At 40.4% G+C, this 26,065-nt stretch overlaps 1 protein-coding gene across 5 annotated transcripts; it reads left to right on the top strand.

Annotated features, from left to right (window-relative positions):
- The first annotated feature begins 462 nt into the window (after positions 1-462).
- On the top strand, positions 463-25,634 carry LOC148335336 (UPF0606 protein KIAA1549). Of its 5 annotated transcripts, XM_088298943.1 has the most exons (24): positions 463-648; positions 1,244-1,509; positions 8,100-10,109; positions 10,279-10,367; positions 11,079-11,238; positions 11,341-11,471; positions 12,463-12,652; positions 12,798-12,857; positions 12,970-13,115; positions 14,240-14,417; positions 15,228-15,412; positions 16,204-16,368; positions 16,547-16,768; positions 17,364-17,587; positions 18,139-18,275; positions 19,503-19,517; positions 19,796-19,998; positions 20,089-20,312; positions 20,403-20,547; positions 20,749-21,072; positions 22,121-22,173; positions 22,674-22,822; positions 23,491-23,645; positions 23,784-25,634. In XM_088298943.1, exons 2-24 carry the CDS (start codon positions 1,374-1,376, stop codon positions 23,961-23,963), a joined length of 5,481 nt encoding a protein of 1,826 aa, XP_088155069.1. In that variant the 5' UTR covers positions 463-648; positions 1,244-1,373; the 3' UTR covers positions 23,964-25,634. The 5 variants fall into 5 exon arrangements, with proteins under 5 accessions (XP_088155069.1, XP_088155070.1, XP_088155072.1 ...); XM_088298944.1 differs by lacking the exon at positions 19,503-19,517; XM_088298946.1 differs by lacking the exons at positions 16,204-16,368; positions 16,547-16,768 and having other exon boundaries at positions 17,421-17,587.
- The last annotated feature ends 431 nt before the right edge of the window (positions 25,635-26,065 follow it).

Here is a 26,065-nt window from a genome sequence, read left to right as displayed (position 1 = left end):
ATTATTATTATCATTATTATTATTATTTAGTGAAATAATGACGTCGTTTTGCTGATGTATAAAGTAGAGCGTCCCCCATGACTACGTTCCAAGCCTCAAGTTCGGTCGATCGAAATGCATAACTGCTAATATAGAAGGTTAGAACATGCAGTTTCAGGCCAACAGCTATACTGTTCAACGAAATTATTAACTACGTGAGTATCTACAAATAAACGGTAAAAATATCCTTTACTGTCGTCTCTCTGCACAGCCATGTGTGTTTTGCGCATCATGACTGTCGACTCGACAAGGTTGCCGTGGAAGCCGCGGACGCTTGGAGAAAATGACCAACCTACATTGCAAAGAGGTTTGACAAACGGGTAGCTCGGCCAATCAAAGCCAGCGTTGATGAGCTAATGGACGAATCAGAGCAATTTGGAGGTGGGGCTAACACAATCCCTGTCCTGGACTTGAGACGGTAAATGCAATCACAAAAGTGTCAAAATGATGCTGGCTGCCAACGTGTTCGTTTTTTCTTTTCTTTTTACTTAATTGAATTTGACGTAGGCATATTAGCACACGGATTTCCCCCCGGCTACTTTCTGGTTCATGCATTTCGATTTTCCTTCCACAGACAAAGGATTTCATTGACATTTCACCGTGTTTTTGGTAAGTCTGCATGCGCAGCATAGTATGAGCTGCCGAATCAAATGGTTAAGAAAATCGCATTTTCTTTGATCCTGAAGCAGGACTGTCTGTAGTGGTCACGATGCATATTTTGTTCTTGCACATTAGCGGGCATTTAGTTGTATGAATGTTAGCTGCATGAGTCTAGCTTGCGAGTGACCAGAGGGGATGTAGGGCAAAAGAGAGACGACTGTCAATGTGCACCACGAGAGCGAGCCACTTGGCGAAAAATCTCGCACTTTTATCATATTTAACAGAGTTTAGCTTGGAGTATTGTTTATTATTCATGCGTTTATTTTAAGCTTACGTCATTATGAGTGGGTGTTGATAGGTTTCAGCCTTAAGTCAACCTATGGAAGAGTATTATTGCCACCGTCCACTTAATTTAAACACAAGTGATTGCATGATGTGTGGTACATATTTAAGTACATATTTTGGCAAGATGGCAATTACTGTTTAGATGTCTAGATGTAACTCAGTGCTCTCTCAGCCGTAAATGTTGTAATGAACTTTAAATATGTAGACCGTAGTCAAACAAAAAAAGTTGATCTTTCAGGTTTCAAATTATTTCTTTCAGATCCAGCAAACTGCACATGGGCTAGCAGAGGAAGACTCCAACCTAAAACACCACAAGGCTGGGCCTGTCTTTTGGATGAATCTTCTTTTTATAACTGGCTGAAATGCCTTGACCTAACCGCCATCATATAATGGCAGGATTAGTCTCCCTTGTGGCTTTGGTGGCGATGGTCAAGACTCACATGGATGCCCGTGGCCCTGGCCCAGTGCTTTTGGGGATCCTGATCCTGTTGATAAACATGATAGCAGCGGACTCACCTGTTGCAGGTAAGGAAACACCTGCCTCAGAGGCACATAATGCCATCAAATACTTGTATCGAGTTGACCTTGAGCAAGGCAATGGATCCTAAGACCAGCTCACGAGGCACACCATTTTCACTCTGATGTCTCGCATTGCCTGTCTTCGTATGATCTGGTTCTCTGTGTCGTGTACAACACAAAATATACAGCAGAGTATGTCTATCTATAATATGAAGTTAAAAGTTACAAATTTGTTGCAGTGATTGGGGCCTAGTAATAGCAGTGTTAGTGCCAGCATCTTCGGCTTTTTTCCTTGTACATAGTACAATATGAAAAATTAACAGAACACAAAACCTCAATATTAAAATAATTAAGAACATGTACTGTATGCTTGGGGCGGCACGCTGGGTGACTGGCTAGCACGTCCACCTCTCATTACAAAGGCCGAGGGTTCGATTCCAGGCTGCGGCCTTCCTGTGTGGAGTTTGCATGTTGTGCGTGTGTGGCTTTTCTCCAGGTACTCCTATGGTATTACCTCCCACGTTCCAAAGAAATGGAACACTCTAAATTGTCCCTCGGTGTGGCTGTGAATGTCCATGTTTGTTTGTCTTTGTGTGTCCTGCGATTGGCTGGCAACCAGTTCAGGGTGTACCCCGCCTATCACCCGAAGACAGCAGGGATAGGCTTTGGGTTGCCTCTGACCCTTGTGAGAATAAGCAGCCTGGATAATGGATGGATGGATGATTAAATTAGCAACATTTAATGTTTTACATTGGGTTTTCATTAGGTTTGACTATTTTGCTCAATGTTCAGAGCTCCTCTGTTTCAATGCCAATATTAAAACAGTTTTTGCTTAAAAAAAAACATTAAAATTAAAAAACATTGATGACCATTTCATGCAGTTTTAATTGTTTTTTTTGTGTTTATAATGAAAATCTATGCACACATGGATGTTAAAAAAAAGTTGTTCAGCTTTTATTTTGCTATTATTCATACCTGAGTTTCCTGCCAGTCCTCTTCAGCAAACTCCATGATTTTAAAGTCCGGGTTGCTTCATGACCTTCATAAGAATGATGATTCGCAAGTGCTGCAATCACTAAAGTGGGTGTAAAGTTATCTACTTTCCAGTATTTAGTGAAAGGGTTTAAATCGTTGCACTAGGTGGGTGTTATCCCCAGACTCAGTGGTCCACTAACACCCATCCCCCAACACGTTGCCTTGTTAAAAGAACCAGTTAAAGGCAGTCATAAACCCATGATATTATGTGCTAAAAGGATTTTAGGGACTGGTTGGCTGTCGGGAAGTGGCGAATTAGTACGGCCAAACATGTTTATGCAATAACACCTTTGTTTGCAGCTTTATTTGTTCATCAGAACTCCCAGCATTCTTCCCTTAATGCAAAAAGAGTGGGACTTGTAAAGTTGACCACACTCTTCTCTGTGATGTAGTCATATCACGGCCAAAATGTATCCCACCAAACATCATACATTTATTTATTATAGTGCAAATGTGCACAATAGGAGTTGTTCAACAAAACTATGCGCTTCGTATAAATGTGTGAACTAAGCGTCGGGAGCTCCTAGTTCTGACTGTTTGTTGCTTTAGTGTCCTTGGGCATTTCTCCCGCTTGGATACAAATGTTTTTTTTTGTGTGTGTGTGTGAATCTGTTAAAATGTGATTACAGTCCATATCCATTTTTCAATGAGGTCGCTTCCCTTTTCCTGACAACTTCACTCTCTAGTTTTTAGGTCAGACAGGGTATGGCGACTTGCATTTAATTGCTCTTCCAGACCTGACATGACGTAGCATTTTCCTTATGTGTCACTTCTGTCTGTGTTTCTGGGAATTTGCTTGAACGACATAGTAATCCTTCTTTACTTCACAATGCAACTAAAAGACATTTTGAAACTAAACCACTGGTTGATTCTAGCATGGTGACTTGCAAGTTCAGCCCACAGAGCTGTAGGCCAGGGAAGACTAAAGACTAATCACCAGTGCAGTGAAATTGGATCCATGTGCGATGACAACATGGTCATTCATTATTAATTATAGCAGGGGGCCAGTGTCTGATCGATGGCTAGAACCCATCCAAAGATAAACTCAGGGTGCTCCAGCACTCACAGGGCCCGAAAGAGGCAGTGAACAAATGATATTAGTCATATGTTTATCAATGCGGATGAATCCTTCAGCTTTGCTTATTTGTGCAATTCCTGACAACAGATTTTTGGGATATGCTTCCTGAATGTGCAGTTTTTTTTTATTACTGACTCGCAAGGTGATTCTTATTGACAGTTTTATCTAGAGGAAGTCCATAATCTTAGCCTGTAAACAGGACCAGCCTGAGAGTTACTGACAATTGAAGCAGTGGAGGAGGATGCCGAGCGACTGAAGTGTTCTGTGCATCTCATGTTACATGTCTGCATTCGGAGAGAATCCAAACTTACTCACAAACTAAGTGGGTATGTGGAAACCGCCCATTTTGTGTGTGGGAGCTTATCACAAAGCAGGAATCACAGGGGCACCCCACTTCCCACTATACTCTTTTCTGGTTGTTGCTGATCCCACAGTAACAGACATGGATGCCACAGACCACAGGGTTCTACAGGCTTTACGTTTTAAGGTTCACAATAATTTTACTCCACTGTCAAACACAATCCACGATGTCACATCTCACAGTTCATGGGTTCGAATCTGGGCTCCGACTTTCTTTCCTCACACATTTCAAAAGCATGCATGTTGGGTTGAATAAAGATTAGATTATATTTAGGATAGAATGTGAATGTGAATGTTTGTTTGTCAGAACATGTATGACTTTCGTTTTTGTATGGCAAAATTCTAAAAAACCTCTCGTGTTTGAATCTAATAATTCCCTTCCTCTTCTTGTTCCTGCAGCTTGCTTTATTCCAGGCTCCCCCTTTAATATATATTAACTTGAAATAAATAAGCGCATCATTTCTCTACAGCAAAGCAAACATTTCCTCTTTCACATTCGTTTTTGGCTCCATCCCACTTTTAAATTGGTTAGTGTTTATCTTAATTGTTTGACTGCCGCAGGATACTGTATGCCCAGCTTTTACCAACTACAATTACGCAAAAGGCTCAGCTGAAAACAGAACCATGTGTGGGCTTGTAGATGACTGCCATTAATACCAAACTCATTTAGTTTTAATCACACAACCATTAAAATACTTGTTCACAATCAGGTGTCCCCAATTTGCCGTCAAGCAAGTACAGTACATTCAATTATAGCTTGCCAGCAAGCATTATAGATCATTCCCGTAATATCAGAATTGTGTGCGCAAATGCTTGCTGTCTATTGTCCAGTAGAAAGCTAATTCTATCTGCTCCTTTTATCTGTGACGTTACATGGTTTTTAAAATAATTTGCATGATGCATTATTATTTATTCATGTTATTATTTTTAACTCACTCCAAAAATGAGCAAAGCCAGGCTTCCTACAGGCAATTGTTTTGGCTACACATTGTCAGTAAAGGAGTTGGAGACAAAAATACATTTGTTATCCTTATCACAGTGTTACACCACAGCTGCCACCTCTTATCTGGCCAAATATTTCTCTCTGATACAGATTCAGATTGTTTTTTTTCTATGATGGCACAAATGATCCCAAGAGGACTAAGGGAAGAGAGGCTCAGGCCGGGTATTCTATTCTATGATTCAATTCTTGACGTCACCGGTGCTGTCTACATGCAAGCATTATCAGGTTAGCTTTTAGGGTTGGGCTTCCATGAAAGGAAAGCAGACCTTTTGTACTATTGATTCCTGAAAATCACTGCTATATTTCAAATCCGTTTTAACAAGAGTACTCAGAGTGCCGCAGGGGTGGAGCATCGCACAAGAAAGTAAGTATTCAATTTTAGCCCTTGAGAATGTAGAGCTCCACCAAGTATTAACTTGGAAAAAGAAATAAACAATGAAATGGATGGACAAAGAAAATAAATGACACTATTGCAAAAGATTGTTCACTATTTCACCAACCTGGAACCGTTGCTCAGTCAATGCATGCCGTATACTGTTCAAAGTACTAGTTATTCACATGAACAGGAATGGAAGACACATGAAGGATCACGGCCAGATTCATGCAAATGGAATCTCATTAGCCTGTGATTTCTCAAACCATGAATAAATGACATTTTATGGCATTAATTCTTTAGTATTGTCAAACTAATGAGACAGTTCCACATTTTTAGGAATGTGCTTAATTATGGGATCCATGAGAATGTGTGTTGAAAAGCAGGTCACAGAATCAGGCTTGATGCGTGACCGCCTGGGAAGGGCATTTTACAGCTTGGTACTGCGAAAGGATATCGGTAAAACATGAACATTTTAAATCATGATTATAAGGACCAAAATTTGTCATCATTATTATCGCAGTATGGTTTCAATAACACGAATGGCAATACGAAGCGATTCCAATTGTATGACGGTTTACCGGTAAAGCACATAGTGTTTCAACCATTTTGTTAGATTTACAGAAATGTACTCAAGGTTATTTATTTATTGATATTAGAATCATGGATAAAAAACGCCCAATACCATTTTAGGTCATGGACTTTTAACCATGAATTGATATCATTTAATTTACATAGTGGACACTATGATGGTTTAATTTAAAAAATAGTTTTACTCTATTTATTAGTGGTGAGACATTTGCCAAAATAGAAAGTCATTGTGTCCTTGAGCTTTGAGTACCTACCATCCATCCATTATCCATACCGCTTCTCCTCACTAGGGTTGCGGGGGGTGCTGGAGCCTATCCCAGCTATCTTCGGGCAGTAGGCGGGGGACACCTTGAATTGGTTGCCAGCCAATCGCAGGGCACACATAGACGAACAACCATCCGTGCTCACACTCATACCTAGGCGCAATTTAGAGTGTCCAATCATCCTGCCATGCATATTTTGGGAATGTGGGAGGAAACCAGAGTACCCAGAGGAAACCCATGCAGGCACGGAGAGAACATGCAAACTCCACACAGGAAGGCTGGAGCCGGAATCAAACCCATGACCTCCATATTGTGAGGCCATCGTGCTAACCAGTCGGGCCACCGTGCCGCCCCTGAGTACCTTCCATCCATCCATTTTCCTAACGGCCTATCCAAAATAACACCAAGTGCTTCTTTAATGTGCCAAGCCATTTGCTCCATAATTTCTTCTCCCTGCCCTCAGATTTTCTATTCTTACAACAAATAGGATATCCCAAATTATTCACAGCCTTTGATCATGTGTATTATTTTTTTTTTTTCCAAATTGAAGATTAAGTATATATCTTCATGTATGTACTACATTCCATAAACTGATTTGTACACCAAAGATAAAAAAAAAAAAAAAGCAGTCGTAGAATGAAGGGATATGAGAAACATGAAGGCTTTCAGATCAGAACTTGACATTCACGGTCCTGTGAAATATTTGTCAGTGTCCATCTGTACAGGCATCAGTGGTTTGTTTTACCGACATTACCGGTCCAACAATGTGTGACCAGCCTAGTGTAACGCTCACGTTTCGGAGGGCCAGCTGGCAGACCGAGAGTAGAGCATTCAAGACCTTTGGCAGGTTTTGACTCTGTAGTTCAATATCTAAATGCCCTCGGTCACATAGACCGAGGCCAGGGTATGGTTTCTGATTAGCTGTCAGGAGTTAGATTTTAGTGATTACTGTAATTATTGATTTTACTACCATCTTCATGATGGATCATGATTGTTGATATTATTCAATTACTCATTTTATAACGGTGTCATTTGAACTGTTGCAAATATTGCAAATATATGATTGTGCCTCTGGAAGGGAGACCTGAGTGATATCACATGACATTTTAAGGTCGTGCGCCATAGCATGACCGCAAACAACGACCTATTTCTCAGTCATACATACAAGCTGCACATTCTATCCATGTAGTGCCTACATTTATGAATCCATAAAGTTGTCACTGTCGCAAACTATTAGTTAGAACAGGGTCACACCACAAGCATGTTATTTACAAGTGACCAAGTAAAATTATGTGCTGTGCAAAGCGTAGTGTCACAATAGTTATAGTTGTTTCTTTTTTTAAGAATATTCATTAACCTGGTGGAATGGCAATTTTTTTAATAACGTAATAATCACATCACAGGTTTATGGATTTTAAAGATTAATATGTGAACAACAATGACAGGGCATAACAGTAATTTCATCACCAATGGGTGACCTGGCTGGAATATTGAATGCATTTACCATAGCCGTCAGTAACACAGGTTCAGGTTTGTTAGAAAACTGCAGTTGTTTGTTTACATTCAACCCACATCTGAGGGCCATAAGTAATGTCATGCCTGTTGTGATTGTGAGATTACAATAACAACTCCATGTAGACCAGGCATCTTGAAATGGCAGACCGCGTTCCTGGTCAGAACCAAGTTTCACGTTTTTATAGATGATTGTTTTATTAAAAAGGAATATTTTTTAGTTCATAATTATGTTTGTTATATGTTCAATTTGATTTATGTTAGTTTAAGCCATATAAATAAAGTCGATTTGAGTTTTAATTGCTAACCTCATCATTGTTCTTATCTCTGGCCATGGAGCTAACCTTACCCAATTTTACACTTCTCTTTGCTTCTCTCTAGATGACTCTCTGTCAGGCACTACATTAGCCACTAATGGATTTCTTGGAGATGTTTCGAGTCCAACAAGGCCATCACAATCGCCCTCGCCGCCCTTTCTTGCCACTGCCTTTGAGAAGGACGACAAGTCTGGCACTCAACAACTCATCCCTCAACCCCGCCAAGAATCCTTCACTCTAAGTGACTTCAATGCAAAACAATCACAGCCTCTTCCCACTCCATCATTGCATCCATCTCAACTTGTTTTGGGATCTTTTCCGCAATTAGGGGAATCTAAACGTTCAATAGACTGGACGGTAGCTCAGATAAATCCTGCCAAACAAACAATTCTCTTGCAAACTCCTTCAATATCTCTGATGCAACCTCAGTTAAATTCTTCAAGGCCTTCCACTTTTCAAAGGTCAACAGTGCCACAGCTTAGTTTTACAAAAGAAGAAGCTCAAAATGTTCGAGGCAGTGAGTCAGAAAAAACACTTAGAGTGACCTCACTACTTGATGAACCAGGTGACCCGCTGGATTTCAGAGATACTCCATCAGATGAAGCCTATATTTTAGATCACGTCTTAAGAGATGCTACAGAGGGTCCAAGTCGAATAAAGCATGGGAATCATCTACGCCCAAGTGGTTCCCCAATGCCAGAGGATAAACCAGTGAACATTCACCCCAATCCACATGAAATTTTATTCTCAAGCTACCATGTGCCTTTCATCGACCATCATCTTATTTCCCCATCATCTGAACCAACAGACGCTCCACTAGAGGACCCCTACCTGACTAATAGCATGGACTTCGACTGGGGGAGTGGAGATTATTTGGATACGATAGCATTCAGTCCAGAAGAAGCGGGCTACTCTCTGGCCACCAAGGTTCCTGACACAATCGATCAAGAGGATAATAGAGAACATTACGATACAGCCTTTCCCACTAGGGTGGGAACATCCCTTTCGTCCTTGCATCATCTTCATATCCTGCCCTCTTCAAGCCCAATGACAGCGTACTCAACGCATTTACTTCTAACATCATTGGATCCCTCTTATTTTTCCCCAGTTCCTTCCACAATAGATTACACGCAAGATCTTACCCCCACTGCTCTCAGTGAGACATTAGAAGTGTCAGACAACATAGATTGGTCGGATACTTACACTATTCAACCAACTGATGTACTGTTACCTGATATGAACAGCTTGGAGTATTACACCACAAAGCTGACGAAAGAAAAGTCTGCTTCAGGGAGTGAAGCTGAACAAAGAGGGAATGTCACTGTGTTATCCATCAGTTCTTCAGACATTATGCCCACCAGCAGCATCGCCAGTGATGCAAAAGTAACTGAGGATGACTCCTATAGAGATTTGTCAGGCTTTGAACCTCATGGTGAAACAACTATTATAAGAACAACAGAGACTTTCAATAGCTCAAAGCCTTTTCTGCAAATAGTCACAACACCGTTTCTTGATGCCCCCTCCTCCCTGTGGGCCACTCATATCTCAACTGCAGATTGGTCTGCAGGTACTCATACTGTTGGCCTGCACAGCTCTGTAGTTATATTGCCCAGCCCTACAGATTTTTTGCCAGATGACGTAATGTCTTCCTTCTCTCTAACTGATGTCCAGTGGTTTGTCACGGAGGTCTTCCCACTAAGTACTACCCTACACCCTACTTCAGTCGTCGCTGCAACAACAGCTTTCTCCTCTGGTCCTACTGAGCATCCTTCAACTGAACAAGCGTTCAATATCACTTTAGCCTCATCCAATGGGTCTTTGGCCCCCCCTGTCATGTTGGGTGATCAAGGAGTGACTAAAGATGAATTTGACAATCCAGCCACAATGACCTTGATCCCAACCAACAGTGAAGCTAATACCATCTCACCCAGAGCCACATCTCCAAATGCCAACACAAGTTCTCATCAAACTGTCAACGTTATCCCTGTCACGGGTGGTGAGTGGCAAACTACCCCTCTGACATACAGACGGTACCTCTGCAACCATGAGAAACCTGAGTATTTGATCAAAATAAGTAAGTCACTAAATTCTCCTTTATTATGATACACATATCTTGACTATGTGTGTAATTAATGGCATTTGAGGGCATTTCCAAATTCATTTTTGATGTTAATACAGTATGTGAATCACCATGAAAGATGTGGAAACACATGTGTTTGTTGACTTTATACTTTACTGTCAAGGTTTGCCATCTGGGACCAAAGTTCAATACGCCAAATCTCAAGTTGGAGAGATCCTGAAGCAGGAATTAAACAAGTCATTTGAGTTACAGGTACTTTATTTTCTACAGCGAAGTTACAAAGATGCTTTATTGATTTTTTACCATGCCTTGACTTATGAGTTTAGTTTGTTTCATGACCACGCCCCGCGGTCAAAAAAAACATATCTCAAATCAACTTTCCCCATTGAAAAACAATGGAGACACCATTAATCAGTTCCAACTCCCCAAAACACACCTACAACATGTGTAAGAAAAATACCACTATACCCTCTTATACTTAAAAAACCCCACAAAGTAATTACATAACTAAAGAAAATGTGAAGAATTGAACAGCCGCAGTATCATGAGTTTAGGCTTCAATGCTCATTGATATGATGTTGCTTTTGGTGCGCACACCATGGCCACAAGAGGACAGTATAATAAAAAACTTATTACAAGGAAGCTATTTATGTTAGCCTATCTATGGCGTATTGGATTGGACGTTAACTTTTACCTAGCATAATTTGGTTTGCTACTGTATGTGCTTTGGTTTAACACACGTTTGTTTTATGTTTAAGCTTTGCACCATTTAATTTGTGCAATTCTAATATTTGCTTGCAACTTAAGAAAAATAAAGTTGGCCAAGCAATGGTTCAACTCTGAAAAAAACTCGGAAGTCAAGATACCATTGTTCTGTATTTTTACTCCTATTCCTTGAGTCCTGTACTGACTTCCCCAGGCAATTGTCACAAAAGTGTAAACTTTACTGCTTTGTATGTTAAGGTTATAGAGCCACCACCAAAGTTTGTATTTCGGGTTGTATCCGATCCAGTTGTGTACACAGCCATATCTGTCATCAACGCCTTGCGAATGTCAGGACGCCGCTTCATGTCTGTGTTGCCCAACTGGATGACACAAGACAATAAATATCAAGTACACACAGGTGAATTAGCATTCACATGCTTCAAATCTTATATGTATTTTTCAACATAATATTTTGCTTTCATACTGTGCTTAAATTCCTTGCTCCTCTCTCTATGTGCAGTGCTGCAATTTGTTCCAGCTCACATTGATGTACGGTTTTGCAACTTCACTGAGCGCATTGAGCGAGGTTTGACCATGGCCTTTGCAGAAGTGCGTCAGCGAGCCAAGGTGTCAACCAATTTCACAGTGCATGTAAGTGGGGCGAAATGGTGGGAAAACATTAATTATCACCTTGCACTTTAATATCAAAATTTCATTCCAGTAGTTAAAATCAAAGAAACATCAGTTTGGTCTCATGAGTTTTCCCTTTGCTGTTTGCAAGCCAGAGCTGTGTTGTTTAATCAAGAGCTGCCAACTGTTTAGGATTGTTCGTATTTGGTTAGGCAAATCTTTGAATGCGACCTCAAAACAGCTAGAACATGTGAGTTGCAGATATGAAAAAAAAACATCATGGTTAAGGGTAAAAAAATTAGCAAAAAATACTAATTGCGACCTATTTTTGACAACTTGACGGTTCTGAAGGTGGCTCCTGTAACATAATGTTATGCGGAAGCTAGCAGACGACTCCAAAGTTAGCTGATTGCTAACGACTTGAGACTCATCCTAATTGCTGCTGGTTTTAATACTTTAATATCAGCAATGACAAACAAGGGCAGCCGTGCAAAATTGAAGCTTTAAAAAGATACAATAAACATTTTTTTCTCAGAATAGTTTTTTAGATGTATTTGTAATGCTCTTCAAATCTATTGCCATATTAAAATCTGAAAATCTTCAGAATCCTTCAGCTTTCTATTTTTGTCTAGTATATAGCAAATATTACCTAGTGTCAGCCAAACCCCCAAAATACTCATGCTCCAGTTTTTGAGGATTATAGGAGTTTGTTTTTTGTTCATAGAGGGCTTATTTGGGCCACAGTTGGCTTGTGTAAAGTTTTGTGTAACCTAATCTTGTGGTTGTCTTATTTATTATGATTGTTAAGGAATCTGTTGCAGAATGGAATCATTTCATGAATTACTAAATAAGAATGCCCAATGACAAACTTCTCAATTGCATGCCCGATTTTAAATTAACTGTCGATAAACTCTTTCAGAGAGTTATGAGCTTTTTCTCCAAAAGTAAAGCTGAAAGTGAGTTAGCTTGGTAGAATTTCTAAATTGAACATGAGTGTTCTATTGTGCTGCAGATTATCAATATTACCATGGCTGTTCCTAAACATCAGCAACATTTGGGGAGGTATCCAGTGGATATCACCTTCACGGTGCACAGCCCACATGGTTATCTTATGGGGTCAGAGGTCAGCGTTGCTCTAATGAAGCTCACCACTGTGGAATTCAGCTATTACATGGGCTTTCCTGTCTTGCAGATTGCTGAACGTAAGTCTTACGGCGCTTTTTTACATTTTATTATTATTATTATTGCATTTTTCATTTAAATATCCAGTAAGTGAGCACTCTTATTTGACTTTTCGTCCGACTGGAATTATGTACTGACATTTACCATTTTTTTTCCCATCAAAAGCGTTTCATTATCCAAAGTTAAACACAAGCCAGTCCCTTCACTCCTCCTGGGTGAGAACAGGTAAGATGGTTTCTGTTCATTTTGATGATCTGCCCTACAGTTAATCAAGATGGGCAACTTTTGTTTGAAATGTGTATTGTGCCTGACTTAGTTTTGCTTGTCATAAATCTAGTTCTGTTGGGAGTGCTGGACAGTGAAGTGGGCCAGCGGACCTTTCAAGCGAACATCGAGCGCAGGGTAGCTATGTTACTTGGGGAAGCCATGGGATTAGTCAGACGTGTCAAGAGAGCCACCAATGTTGGCAACAGCAGCGTTCAGGTACTCTTTGTATATACGCACTGTATTTTTAAGTGACTGTGATCGTGTCAGAGTGAATAGCTTCCTATTAGTTTCTTATTTTGGCAAGGATTTACATTTCAGTGACTATTGGAAGAGATTTTTGGTGCTACTAAGTTTTCTTTCTTTTCACAAACTTTCTCACATTTGCCTGCTTGTAAATAGATGACTTAACATATTTCTTCCTTGTCCCATTTGCTAATCGCGATTGTCTGATGCAAGTCCTAACTGCCTGCCTTGTTATCAATTGACTACTGAGGGCTCCTTATTTGAGCTTTACACTGTTCGTGTAACCACCGAAAGCCTTACTGCTTTACTAATCAGGCTCTCGCTTTTGTGGGGTTGCCCTGCACCTGCTCATCAGCTTGACAAGGAGCTAGATGGGGCATGTAGCCTTGGCAACAGCATCCCATTCAGCATCCCATTCACCCCCCATTCAAGATCACAACTGCACAAAGTGGGTTTCCTTTTCTTCCCCGTAGCCCTCCTCAATGCTTCCTGTGAGCTGCGAAGCTGCAAAAATCACATAAATTATTCACGGTTTCTCTCTCCATGCTTGTGTCTTGCATTTAGTATGATGATGACATTGTCTCTGTTTTCTAGAGGTTAGACATCCCCAAAGCCAGAGTATGTTGTTTGGTTAAATATTTAGCCATCAGAGGAAAGGGAAATGCAAAACAGAAAGTTCTTAAACTAGCAGGTTGCCACGGTGATAACTATCTTCCTGGCTGAATAGCAAACGTCTGTATAGTTGTGTCATAAAAACAGAAAGCACTTCAGGGGCAGCGATATGCATAATATGCTGTGTCGTGCCTTTGAGCATTCTGAGGTAGCTTGTGCATACAAAAACGGTAGTGTAGGCTGTGATCATGCCCACTTGCCCTCAACGGAACAAACCACGATTTATTTTACTTTTTAGTGTGCCGTCTTGCAAGCGTCTCAAAATTTACCATCTCGGGTCTAACAAACCCTTGCAGATTTATGCCGCGCATTGAAATGAGCACAAAAATAGAGTCCTATTTGTGATCCAATCAGGATGTACCTCACATGGTCGCAAAGTTAGCTGATTGTCAAAGTGAGCTCCTCTGTGTTATGTCAATTCATAGGTTGTGAGCATGAATCGGCCTGGTGGTGTGGACCATCCCTTGGAAGTTGTGTATTTTGTGGAGCGCCCTGATGGCCAGAGGGTTCCTGCTAATGAAATGGCCAACATTCTCAACAGCTTGGATGTCCAAAAGGCCGCCATCATCTTGGGGTATCGAGTTGAAGGCATTTTAGCACAACGTGAGTATGGAGCAGGTGGTTGATGCATTTCATGCCATTCAAACTGTATTTTTGAAGCCAAGTTATTATTCTTTTACCTGCCTACAATAATTTAAACGTCTTTTTATCACTGTTTTAAAGCAGCAAACACACGTGCGCTAAATTTTGTGTACCTTTCCATTAAAGAAAAAAAAACCCTTCCCATGGTAATTGAAATAACTTAAACCTGACGCAACCGGAATCAACATATTAAGAAGCCTCAAGGCGTCTGAACGAAAAAAATATTGTACCTACTGAGAATAAGACATCTGACATCTGACACAGAGTTTCTGAATCTGTACAGGGTGCAATGAACATGCTATGTTGGACTGAAAAAAAAAGCTTGCGCTCAGCCACAGGTCACGAGTGTTCCAACAAGATAAAGACCCAAAACACACAGCTAAAAATACCCGAGACTGGCTCTGAACAAAACACAGGATTATTCTGAGGTGGCTTTCTGAGCCCTGACCTGAATCCCGTTGAGCAAAAATATGTATCAGCTGTTTTCTGAGCCATGATTAATCGTTACCTGACACCTGTGCAACTGTGATGTCATTTTCACTCGACAGTCAGTGGCAAAATGGCTGCCCCCTGCGCTGTCCCAAAAACAGTGGATTTTACCGGTTAGCTCATATTCCACAAATGCAAAATGAATCAGAATGTCGTGTTTCAACTAATTGGGGCTGCATGGAACATATTCTTGTTAAGAAATTTGGCGGTTGACTTGCCCCTTAAAAACAGTAGAAACGAATGCTCCTAATATGTGTGCAACTTCTGTCTGTCACACTTCAGCTGTAGACAAGGTGCCATCGTCTCCTACTGACACTGACAACCCCAACATGTGGATCATCATCGGGGTGGTGATTCCTCTCCTGGTGGTCATTATAATAATTGCCATCCTCTACTGGAAATTGTGCCGGACAGACAAGCTGGAGTTCCAGCCAGATGCCATGACGTCTATCCAGCAGAGACAAAAGGTAGAGACTACAGACAGTTTTTTGCAATCACGGTTTATTTACTCATTTAAATGCATTGCAGGTTGCCACACAATCCCGATTTCAAAATGTTTTCTTGTATCATTAGTCATAGAAAGAGATTATAGTTGGAAATATTTTATTTTTTTTTGCAAGAATTTTATGGATGCTTGATTGGATATCTAATATTGGAATGGAATCAGATTCTTTTCTCTGCTCCTTGTTTTTTCCTTTTCCATGTCGATTGCAGTTTTTGACAGTTTTTTAGGCAGCATGTGCAGCAGCAGTTCCTACAAAGTGATGGTGTGAATATAAATGTGACTGGTCGTCTGTCCCTGTATGTGCACGTGATTGAGTTGTCTGGACTCCGCTTTTGGCTTGACATCATTTTGGATCGCCTCCATCTTCCTGCTAGCCAGAACGGGAAAAGTTTTATAGATAATTATTGTATGACAGAGCATTTCTTTCTTACAAGAAAAACAGAGCAGAGCATATTGCATGTGTCCTGAAACGGCACCAGACAACAATGTTCTTTCTCAGCTCTTCAATCCTCTGGCAAGTCTTGACTTCCAAGTTCCAACATTATAAAAGGGTACTTAAATTTATTTTGGGGCCGTCTGTCGTACCAGGCAGTGTTTGATGTGTCTTTGTCCAGTTTTGTTCTTCTTCTACTTGTAAATGCTCTGCTTTGAAGCTCATGTAACGATATTGATGTCATTTGGTTACATGTACAAAAGAAACTAATGTAGCTAGATTAATCTGTCACATAATACCACTCAACCTTCTGCTCACAGTCTGCTACCTCACGAAGCCCCATTCACCAGGCACTACCTCAACATGAAAGGGCTATTGAGTTAAATAAAGAAGAACAAGGAGAGTGGAGTTATGAGGACGAAGAAGAGCAATATGAAGATGAAGAGAATGAGGAGCAGGAGGAAGTCAATGTTAAAAACAGAAAGGTATCAAATAGTAGTTGCAGAGTAGTGTTTGGTAGTTTATCGAATGAGTGTGCGCTTGCTTGCTATCCCGAGTGTTGTTGTTTGTTTATGTTAAGACAAGTCATTTTTACTTTATTATTAAAAAGACTGTAGTTACACATATAAAGAATCTATCCTGTCAACCGTTGCTTCTGCTCAGGGAACACTCACGCTAAAGAGCAAAGACAGTACAAGCAGTGAGGAGGAGGAAGAAAACGATGAGGAAGGGGATCATGAGGAAGAAGAAGAAATGAACAAATATGAAACGGCGCTATCCAAAGCAGAAGAAAAACATGTCCAAAAAAACAAAGCAAGAGCAGAGGAGATGAAGAAAGAAGAGAGAATGGCAGTGTTCCCAAAAGGGAGGCGGGTCAAGCAGGAGGTACAAGCTGTAGTAGCCAAATCGATCCATGTGTTTGCGGCTTCGCTGGACATTAGGACCATGCTTTGGCCTCTCTAAACTCTGTGTCATGTCACTAGTAGTAGTTGTTGTTGTTCTTCAGATTTGTAGGGCTGTAAAATATCCAAGCGTTGAGATGGTAGATTTATAGATGTGAGTTTGTGTTTGTTGTGGCTAAAATGAGTCATTTATGGAGGGCAGACAACCAGTTTGTTGGCCTGCACAATCCTATCATTCGCCTTCAGTGTGGGTTACAATAAAGTGGGTCTATGTTTCCTATGTGTGCATTTCACTCCGTCAAAGGCTGCCATTGTTTGTAGTACAGACACTCTACACAGATGTACACACCACACGTCTTATAATGAATAAGTGCATTTATATACATCACAGCCAATGATTTCCAAATCATGTCACATGTCAGTAACACAAAGTGTCACACATGCCGTCATCATCTCTTATCCAAGATCACTTGATTTGATCATACAATTTAGTTTTTTTTAGGCAGCCATGCCAAGTCAGAACCTTCCAACCCTGCTTTTGATGGCACTCTTTTATGTAAAAATTGTCTCTGTTTCAGTTACAGGCCCCCAGTGTGAAAGGCTTTGACTTTGCTAAACTCCATCTTGGCCAGCAGAACAAAGATGACGTCATGGTGGTCCAGGAATCCATCCCAGCGGGGCCTCTGCCCATCTCAGATAAGGAAGGCCCCAATCATTCCCAGAATGGGGATGTCCCCACCCCCATATCCAAAAACTCTGCCTCCTCCACCAGAGGGTCCCGCAGCTTTCGAAGACGAGAGAGGTCAGTGGTCCTGGTAGTGCAAGGGGGGCGGAGTTTTAAGCACAATTTTTTTTCCTGTTAAAGGTTTTTTTTATTTTTTTATGAAACAACTAACAAAAAAAAAAATAACACGATATAAAGAGGAATAAACTTTTATCCATTAATGTAATATTCTGCCGTTTAAAACTCAAGCCAATAAAATTCTTAAACTCAGAGAGTTTATTCAGTCACCAACACAAAGCTTTCACAGATTTACTAGTAAATAATTCATATACAAGACTGTGACTTTTTTTTTTTTTTTGGCTGCTTCTCTTTCACAGATTTTGTTTTTGTTTACCGCATCATCATTTTGTCCAAATATGACCCAATCAACTACTAGGTATTAGATCTCTCCATGATTAATAAATGAAGAATTCTATTATTCTAACAAGCTTTGAAGCACATTGTACCTTAGAAACCTCCCTTCTTTGACCTCTCAAGTAAAGTGCTATTTTTTATTATGTACGATATTCCAGCACGCAAGCCCGTCCTCAGGCTTTAATTATTCATTTAAGTGTGTGTTTTGTGCTTAGGATCTCGCCGTCAGACGGTGATTCCATGGTGAGTGACCGCTCCAGTGGGCGCGAGTCAACTGAGGAGAACCTGAGAGCCCAAGCCACATCCAGTGACAGCAAGCAGACGAGTAAAGTCCCCATCAATGTTTTAAACGGCAAGTGGCCCTGGCAACACTCAAGTCACTTTTCGACACACAGCAAAAGAGGGGAGAGGGGAAGACAAACACTGGAAAGAATGGACCGAGTTTACATGTGACCAGTGAGATGATTTCATATTTTGTGTGTCCCCAGAGAATTGTGTTGGACATGTACTGCAAACAGACGGCTGTGAAAAGACTGTATTAAAAAAAAAAAGAAAAATCCTAAAAAATTTAAATTGGTTGGGATTAGATTATTTAGTTTAAGAATCATAAATTCTGTTGTTGTAAAAACAACAACAAAATTTTGTCAAGCACTTTTGTAAGAAAAAGGCAATACTTTACAGACAACATCTTATTAAATTTCAGACTTTAAGTGTACAGGATTATAGGGAGAACAAGAATGCAACATGAAAGACAACTATAAATCCAAGGAAAGAAAAAGAAGGAAAACAAAAAAGCGGAAGTTCTATTGACAGCATGCTGACAGATTGAAGGTTGCAATGCCACTCTGAGACGCACTGGAGCCAGAAGCATTTAGGCACACTGACTAAATGCAGCACACTGTATCCTGCCTGACCTCACCCACACAGGTCTGACCTCTATTTTTATTTCTGATAAATATTTTCCCGTAACTCCGTGTGGTCTTTATGAATAGAGTATGTCGTGTTAAAGGCAGTATTTTTTAAGTATAAAGGTGAGGATAAGCGCTTTGGATAATGGATGGGTGGAAACGAGAAGTTTTTGTCAGTTGTCCTAAATGAAATCATAAGGACCTGAGGAAAAACTGATATGGGGACACTACGTCCCTCTTTGTCATGGTACTTTCTAAGTAACCTTTGACTTTAAAACATGGGCCCTATTTTCATGCCCGACGCAAGTCAGCGCTAAGTCTGTTTAGTTTGATCCGAGTGCAAAAATTAGCCAATACTCGCTTTTCAGCGCCCACTTGAATCCGCATTTGAATCACCACAAAGTTGTCAACAGCACTAAAGTGTACCCCATATTCGTACATTTCTGAAACGTCTATCAAAATAATTTGATCTAATTGTTAAATATTTCACTGTGCTTGGCTCCTCAGTTTACAACGGGGTACCAAATTTGTATGACCCACCAGGTGATAATATTGTTCGACATCTAGAACCACATCCTAATGCCCTACTCATAATAGTTTCTCAGTTTATGAACTATACCACGGACTGATCTTTTCCAATAAAACTGTCTTTCCTTTCTATTGCGGTGCAGGCAAAAATAGAATTGGTAAGACGTTGCCTTCCGTCCTTCAGTGTCTCAGTGAATCTTTGTTTGTGCTTTGCTTGTTCCCAAAATTCATCACTGTCAACCCAACTGTCAGATACACATAAATACATGTTGTGACAGTAAGAAAACAACAACAAAAAGGTTGTTTTTTTGTTGTGACCCTAATCGTCCTTGCTACTAGACATCCTAGTTTGACTCAAATTGGTCATTTTGACTTTTGAACTACTGTATTCATATTAAAGACTTTTAAAGTGTTTCATTAATTTCCATCTCAATAGGTCCTCCTCCTACAAATGGCCTCAGTGAACAGATGTCATCCGTTTCCCTATTTGAACATGTTGATCGGATGTCGCGGGCCACAGATGTAAGCCGAAGACTCCCCAACAAAGTGCAGCTTATTGCCATGCAGCCTATGACGGTCCCACCCCTCAACAGCCACACTGGCGCTGGCAAATTGCCTGATACCAACAAAATAAACGAGGTTCACCTTTCTCTGTCCTCACATTTGCATTTGCAACATGATGAATCCAAAGTTCTCACCTCCTGTTTTCTTGATGTGTCTTCTCATCAGATCCAAGTGGCAATGAGGCAAAAATCAGAGATTGAGCATCATCGAAACAAGATCCGCCTGCGTGCCAAGAGGAAGGGACACTATGACTTTCCTGCAATGGATGACATTGACATCGGGGACGCCAAGGACCAGGATCACATTTATCATAAAGCACAGATGCAGATGGATAAAATCTTGGATCATAATGCACAGATTCCCTCCATCTTCAAGGAACCCTCAAAAAGGCTGGTGTTGATTTATTTATTTTTAATTTTTTCTGGTGGTGGAAAATGTTGCTTTTTATGCAAATAGATAACATTTCATTTTGTTTCTAGTGCTCGAGAAAGGCGCTCACCCAAGCAGAGGGTGAAGGAGCAGTCAAATGGAGGAATGACAGATGCAGACAAAGATCACCTCATCACTGAAGACACTGATGCTGTTTATAGGAAGTGTCCTGGGGTCAATAATGTGGCTTATGTGGTAAGTTCAAGACAGTAATATGTATTAAATTATAATAATATAATAAAAAATAGAATATGTATAAAATAAAATAATATAATATATAATGCGTGGACATTAAAGCTTCTGTCTATAGAATATCACATTTGATTGAGCCTTAAATCAGTCCAGGCTGAATGTAACTACTTTGTGGCTTATACATTTTTCGTGTGTTCATTTCAGTCGGACCCTGACCAAGCACCAGGGTTGACCCAGAGAAGCCCATCCCCCACAGATGAGGTCTTCCCAGGTCCCGCTTCCTCACCTCATGGCCACGCCCCTCCCCCACCTCCCTACATGCCTCCACAGCCCTCCATCGAAGAGGCGCGGCAGCAAATGCATTCGCTGCTAGATGACGCCTTTGCCCTTGTGTCGCCCACTTCCCAAGGCAGTTCAGCTGGGGTGACTCTGCCAGGGGTCAATGCCAATACTTCTGATGCCAGTCCTCCAGGTCGTGGCCCCCGACCTTGGGGCGCCTCCTATCAAGGTTTTGGCCCTTACTCCAGTGTAAGTAGTTAATTGTAGGAAGTAGACAAAAACGCCACTTGCCAATTTTAATAATTGGTGTCTTGAAATCGCAAAACACGGGTTTGCTGTTCATTCCCTTTCATTTTTTCTTCACTTGTCCTCAGCTCCAAAGCGTAATCTTTTCAAACTAATCAGTTAAGTACAGAAGACCATCTGTTGGCACTTCAAGTCTCTTTAATGTTGAGACGCTTCATTAATGTTCACTGGATATGCTTGATTTTGAGCTGCTTTTGTTAGCGCTGGCTCACATAGATAATCACAGGTGATGCTTAAATTCTGTGTTGTAGAAAATTTGTCAAGAGAACTTTTCTGTCTTCAGGTTTTTGCTACTTTGTTAGTCCAGGTGCATCCTGAGAAATTATTATGTTGTTGAAAATCGAATGTATTTCAATAGGTCAAATCAAAAAGTGAAACTCACATTATAAAGAATAATTAAACGATTAGGAAAATACTTGTCAGAAGGACATTTCATATGTAATTTCTTAGGAAGTTTCTTATGTACTATTGACATTTCTTGAGATGGTTCATTTGATGTTTTTGTTAGCTATGTGCTATAATGATCAAAATCATCAATGATTTCAAACAAAATCAATTCACTTTTTGTAGTTGTAGTGAGTCATCTGTATACAGTATAATAACTTTCCACATTCTTGCGATTTCTTGAAATTGACTTACACTAAACAATTTCTATCAATTTCCTACATAATGCAATCACATCCATACAATGTAACGAGACTTGAGAAAAACATTAAGGGGGATAAAGTTGTTGTAAAGACACACGTTCTGATTTATTGCAATGTGAAACTTGAATGGCCTTACCTCAAAGTTGATAACTGAACTCTGTCTTATAAGAGTCAAGGTGCTGAAGTTAGTCATTCTAAATGGCAGGTACAGTTTATTTATCATAAGAAGCAGCAGTGTTTTTAAATTAGCTTTGTCAGAATTCATTTTTGAAAATTGCTTTTTAAAGATGACTGTCTCCTGTTATGTTTTTTATTGGTGATTCCATTTTCTGTGTTCCCCTCAGAGATTCAGCGACCTGAGTACGTCTCCTCCTCTGGTTCAAGGATTAATACCAAGGTTGGTTAAATTAGTTAATTAGTCAAATTCAATGGAATTCATCAGTTTGAGCACAAGTGCATTTTTATTCTTTTGTCCTCAAAACCTTTTTTGTTATTGATCAGTGCCGCTGCTAAATAATAACCACTTGGCCTTGTTTCCTCCATCATCCAGTAAGTCAGACCTATGAATTATTTAAGGGGTCATTTTTATTTTATTGGTTTAATGGAACAGGTCTTGGTGTTCGTCTCTTAGCTATCTCCCAAAACGCTAAGGCACTTTAGCAAATGAATCAACCCATACTCACGTGCAGTATGGTCTTTTCCTCGAAAGTAGAGCACAGGGCCACGGCCGCTTGAGATAAATAAGTTAACAAGTCGTCTTGTTGTACATTAGGCAAAGGCCACACACTTATTGTAGCAAAATCTCAGTTCTGTAGGATGATTTGATGTCTGGAGTTATGATTCCTTTAAAGTGTTTATTTAAAAAAAAAAATAAGAGCAACCATCTGTGTTTTCCAGGCAGGATCGTGGTCTGAGCTACCTTCCCCCAGGAGAGGCAGCTGGGCCCGGGGAGCAACTCCAGTTCGAGAACCTTTACTCCAGCAAAGGCCTCTACGCCGATGAGCTGCCTACATCGGCTCGGCCACGGCCAGTAGGGGGTACAACAGGTGCAGCTGGAAATCCTACTTACCTGCCCTGTTTTATTATATTTACGTTCATTTTATTCATTAAGCATAAAGTGTTTATATGACCCAATTCTGCTAGAAGTGTTTGTGGACTAAAGTACATGCATAACATTGTACATTTTTAACCATTTTTTAATATGACACCCCACGCATGACTATTAAAAACTTGGCATATTGGTATACAAAAAAAAATGAACAACAAAGCACACTACACAGATCAATACAGTCGAACTCTCTTTCTCCCAAATGTCTGTCAAAGTATGTGGTTTGACCTCAGTGAGGAAGCATGGTGTCACAGCATTGAGGCTGCAATAAAATACCAAGAAGTGCAATATGAACCTTTACAAGTATTTGAAGACAACTAATCTGGCAACAGCACAATTGGCAATCGTGCCCTTCGCTGACTTTTATTGTATTGGGAGGGTTCAGGGTGTTAGTCAAGTCAACCTGAAAGACTGACCTGAAGTTACATTTTTATTATTACAGACGTGAGCCTTACCCGAATGGTATCCGGCACTTACTGTATCTCGTGAGTCTCAGACGGACAGAGACAGAAACACAACAGAAGATGGAACAAAATGAAATTTATTTCAGAAGGGTGATGTCATATAAGAAAGCCTTGACATTTCTATTTCTGTGTGACTCTGCAGGTGCCCAACTTCATCAACTTACACAGGTTGGCCTGTCCAGCCGTATAAATGGTTATCCCGCCGGGGTCAGAGGTTATCCAGGACAGAACGGAGGCATCAGCTGGAACAACTACCACGAGGACAGCTACTGCAGAGCACTACCAGATAACAGTGCAGTGAGTGCAAACACCCCAATAATTGTTTTTGCTCATGTATGTTCCATATATGAATGTTCCTTATTATTTTCAAAAAGTAATTTTCTGCACCTTTGTTGGAACTTTCTTGTCCTGACTTCTTTCTTATCTATTGAGCAGGTGGCCAGGAGTGTCCTCAGGGAGCCATCAGCTCCTCCTGCCCACCTGGGTGCCGGAACTGGCTACCTGTCAGCCCCACTCCCATGTGCGAGTCCCCCCACCCAGTCCTCCGCCTCCTTGATCAAGGCCATCCGTGAGGAACTTTTACGCCTGTCGCAGAAACAGGGTTACCACAGCTGAGGAAGCTCTTGACCCCACCTGCTCAAGTCACCATGCTTCCCGTGGAAGCACACCAAGAAGCAAAGCAGAGAAATGGTCCTGCTAGACGTCAATATTAAGGTGGCTAATTCATGTTGCTGGATGCTCTTTTGAAGATTTGAAATTAGCCAGGAGTGTTTTGAGAATGAAATAACCTCCAGTATGTCACTATGGGACAGTGTTATTACAGGACTAACAGTATGAGGAACCAGGATTCAGATTTAGAGATTAAGTATTCAGTGTTGAGGGTTTTCATGTACACTGGTTAACCTCCATCTCATCTGAGCCATGCTTTGCCTTTCGCACTTTGGAGACGGTCATCTGGCTCCATAGTAAGGTCGTAGTTCACAGCCAGCGAATCAACCCATGATGCTACCTACTTCTTAGCTTACCTAGCACCGAGTTAGTCAGAGCTGTTACATCTGGATATTTTTGGATTATTTGCATTGAAGTCCTTCACGTTTTGTATGTTTTAGTAATAATGTTTAGAGATGTAAAGCTTGGAAATGCCTTGAAATCATCCATTTTCAAATGTATCACAAGGAGGAAAACATATGTACTTGGGAAACACGTCATATTATACAGTATGTGTTCAGTGCTTGGCTGTGCTTTGCTGCACTGAATGATAACTTGGTAACGCGCAGGTCTGGTGGATTTATTATTCCCCAAAAAATTTTAAAAAAGAAAACAAGAGAAAAGGTTACAAAATTAAGGGTGATGAAGGATACACCAACCTGCAATGCGTTTATTAAATCACCATCTCTGTTTCATGCAGTATTTTAAGTTTTTTTTTAAATGCCTTTTAAACACAGGGTACTGTATTTTTAATTCATGTCGTGCTTGTATGCTTTTCGGATTATTTTTTTTATTGACCTTGCCTTGTGTTTTGTGCACCATAAAAAGATTGGAATACTTGTTTTCCATTTTATGTCGACATTACGTCTGATATGAAATTTTGTTCTATTTAAATCAAGCAAAACAGCAAAATGACTACTCTGCAACCAGGGTTTAGAATTATTTTTGTGTGTAATGTGACAGATTCCAAATGGAACTCAAATTCTGGCTGCAAGTTGAGCTTGGTTGTTTTTTAGCCTCGTGTGTTGTTTTGTAACAGACCTTTGGGACTGACCGAAACAGATAAGGCCATGAGACGTTTATCATCCCGCAACTGTGACGAGAAGAGGATTTGAAAAATGCAGACAATTGTAACGGATTACATTTATTAAATCATTTATTCCATTAGATAATAAAAATGTCATTTCTATAGGTTATGTTAAGGTATGCAGTATTTAACACCTGTATTGCATGTTTTTCCAAACTGATACAGCTCTAGTCTTAATAGTATTCAAGGACGCTTTATACAGTCCTGAAAACTGTCTGTGAATGCCACAATTTGCAGCAATTCGTGCAGAAACATTGCTCTTCTTGGCCTTTAAAGGGTCTATTCACAAACAGTGAAATTCCAAAATGGCATAACAATAAAATATACTACTAAACGTAAGGTACTGCCCGTAGACAGCTGGGATAGACTCCAGCATGCCCGCGACCCTCGTGAGAATAAGGGGCTCTAATAATGGATGGATGGATAAGGAATATGAAAGGTCACAGGGTGCCTTGACACGGGCACCTGCAAAAACAAGAAACAATAAATAATAATAAACAACAGAGCGTTTCTCTAAAACGTTGGTGAAGGTTTAATTAGCAATTCCTGAATTTTAGACACGCTATTAATACATTTTGAAAATGTCTGTAATTCATAATTTGATTTGGGCTATGAGGAAAATTTTGGTCTGTGACAAAATTGACCAGGAAAATACTATAAGAGCGCTATTTGCTGACCACACGCAACGATTTGCTATCAGAAATGCTCAACAGATTTAACATCAATGATGATGATGACGTTCTCCAGCTCCTTGCTCTGCCTCCATGTCTTTTCTGTTTACGTTTTCCTTGCAGTCTTATCGAATCGTAACTGTGCAGGATCCAAATACACACACGCGCACACACAAAAGGACTCCTAAATTGAGTTTTTGAATGGTCATCACCACGCTAAGACAATAAATCATTTTTATTTGCTGCTTTTA

The sequence above is a fragment of the Idiotropiscis lumnitzeri genome, chromosome 6 (assembly GCF_059441095.1).
Source record: "Idiotropiscis lumnitzeri isolate Australia: NSW breed Sydney's pygmy pipehorse chromosome 6, RoL_Ilum_1.0, whole genome shotgun sequence".
In the NCBI taxonomy this organism is placed as follows: Eukaryota; Metazoa; Chordata; class Actinopteri; order Syngnathiformes; family Syngnathidae; genus Idiotropiscis; species Idiotropiscis lumnitzeri.
The sequence above is the reverse complement of the archived record's forward strand: the minus strand, read 5'-3'. Positions and strand labels throughout refer to the sequence as shown.

Bases quoted from the DNA above. Each gene is read 5' to 3' on its own strand.
- LOC148335336 (XM_088298943.1), top strand. From the start codon at position 1,374: ATGGCAGGATTAGTCTCCCTTGTGGCTTTGGTGGCGATGGTCAAGACT. The intron at 22,823-23,490 runs GTGCAGCTGGAA...GTGACTCTGCAG, and splicing joins GCCAGTAGGGGGTACAACAG to GTGCCCAACTTCATCAACTT. The intron at 23,646-23,783 runs GTGAGTGCAAAC...TCTATTGAGCAG, and splicing joins CACTACCAGATAACAGTGCA to GTGGCCAGGAGTGTCCTCAG.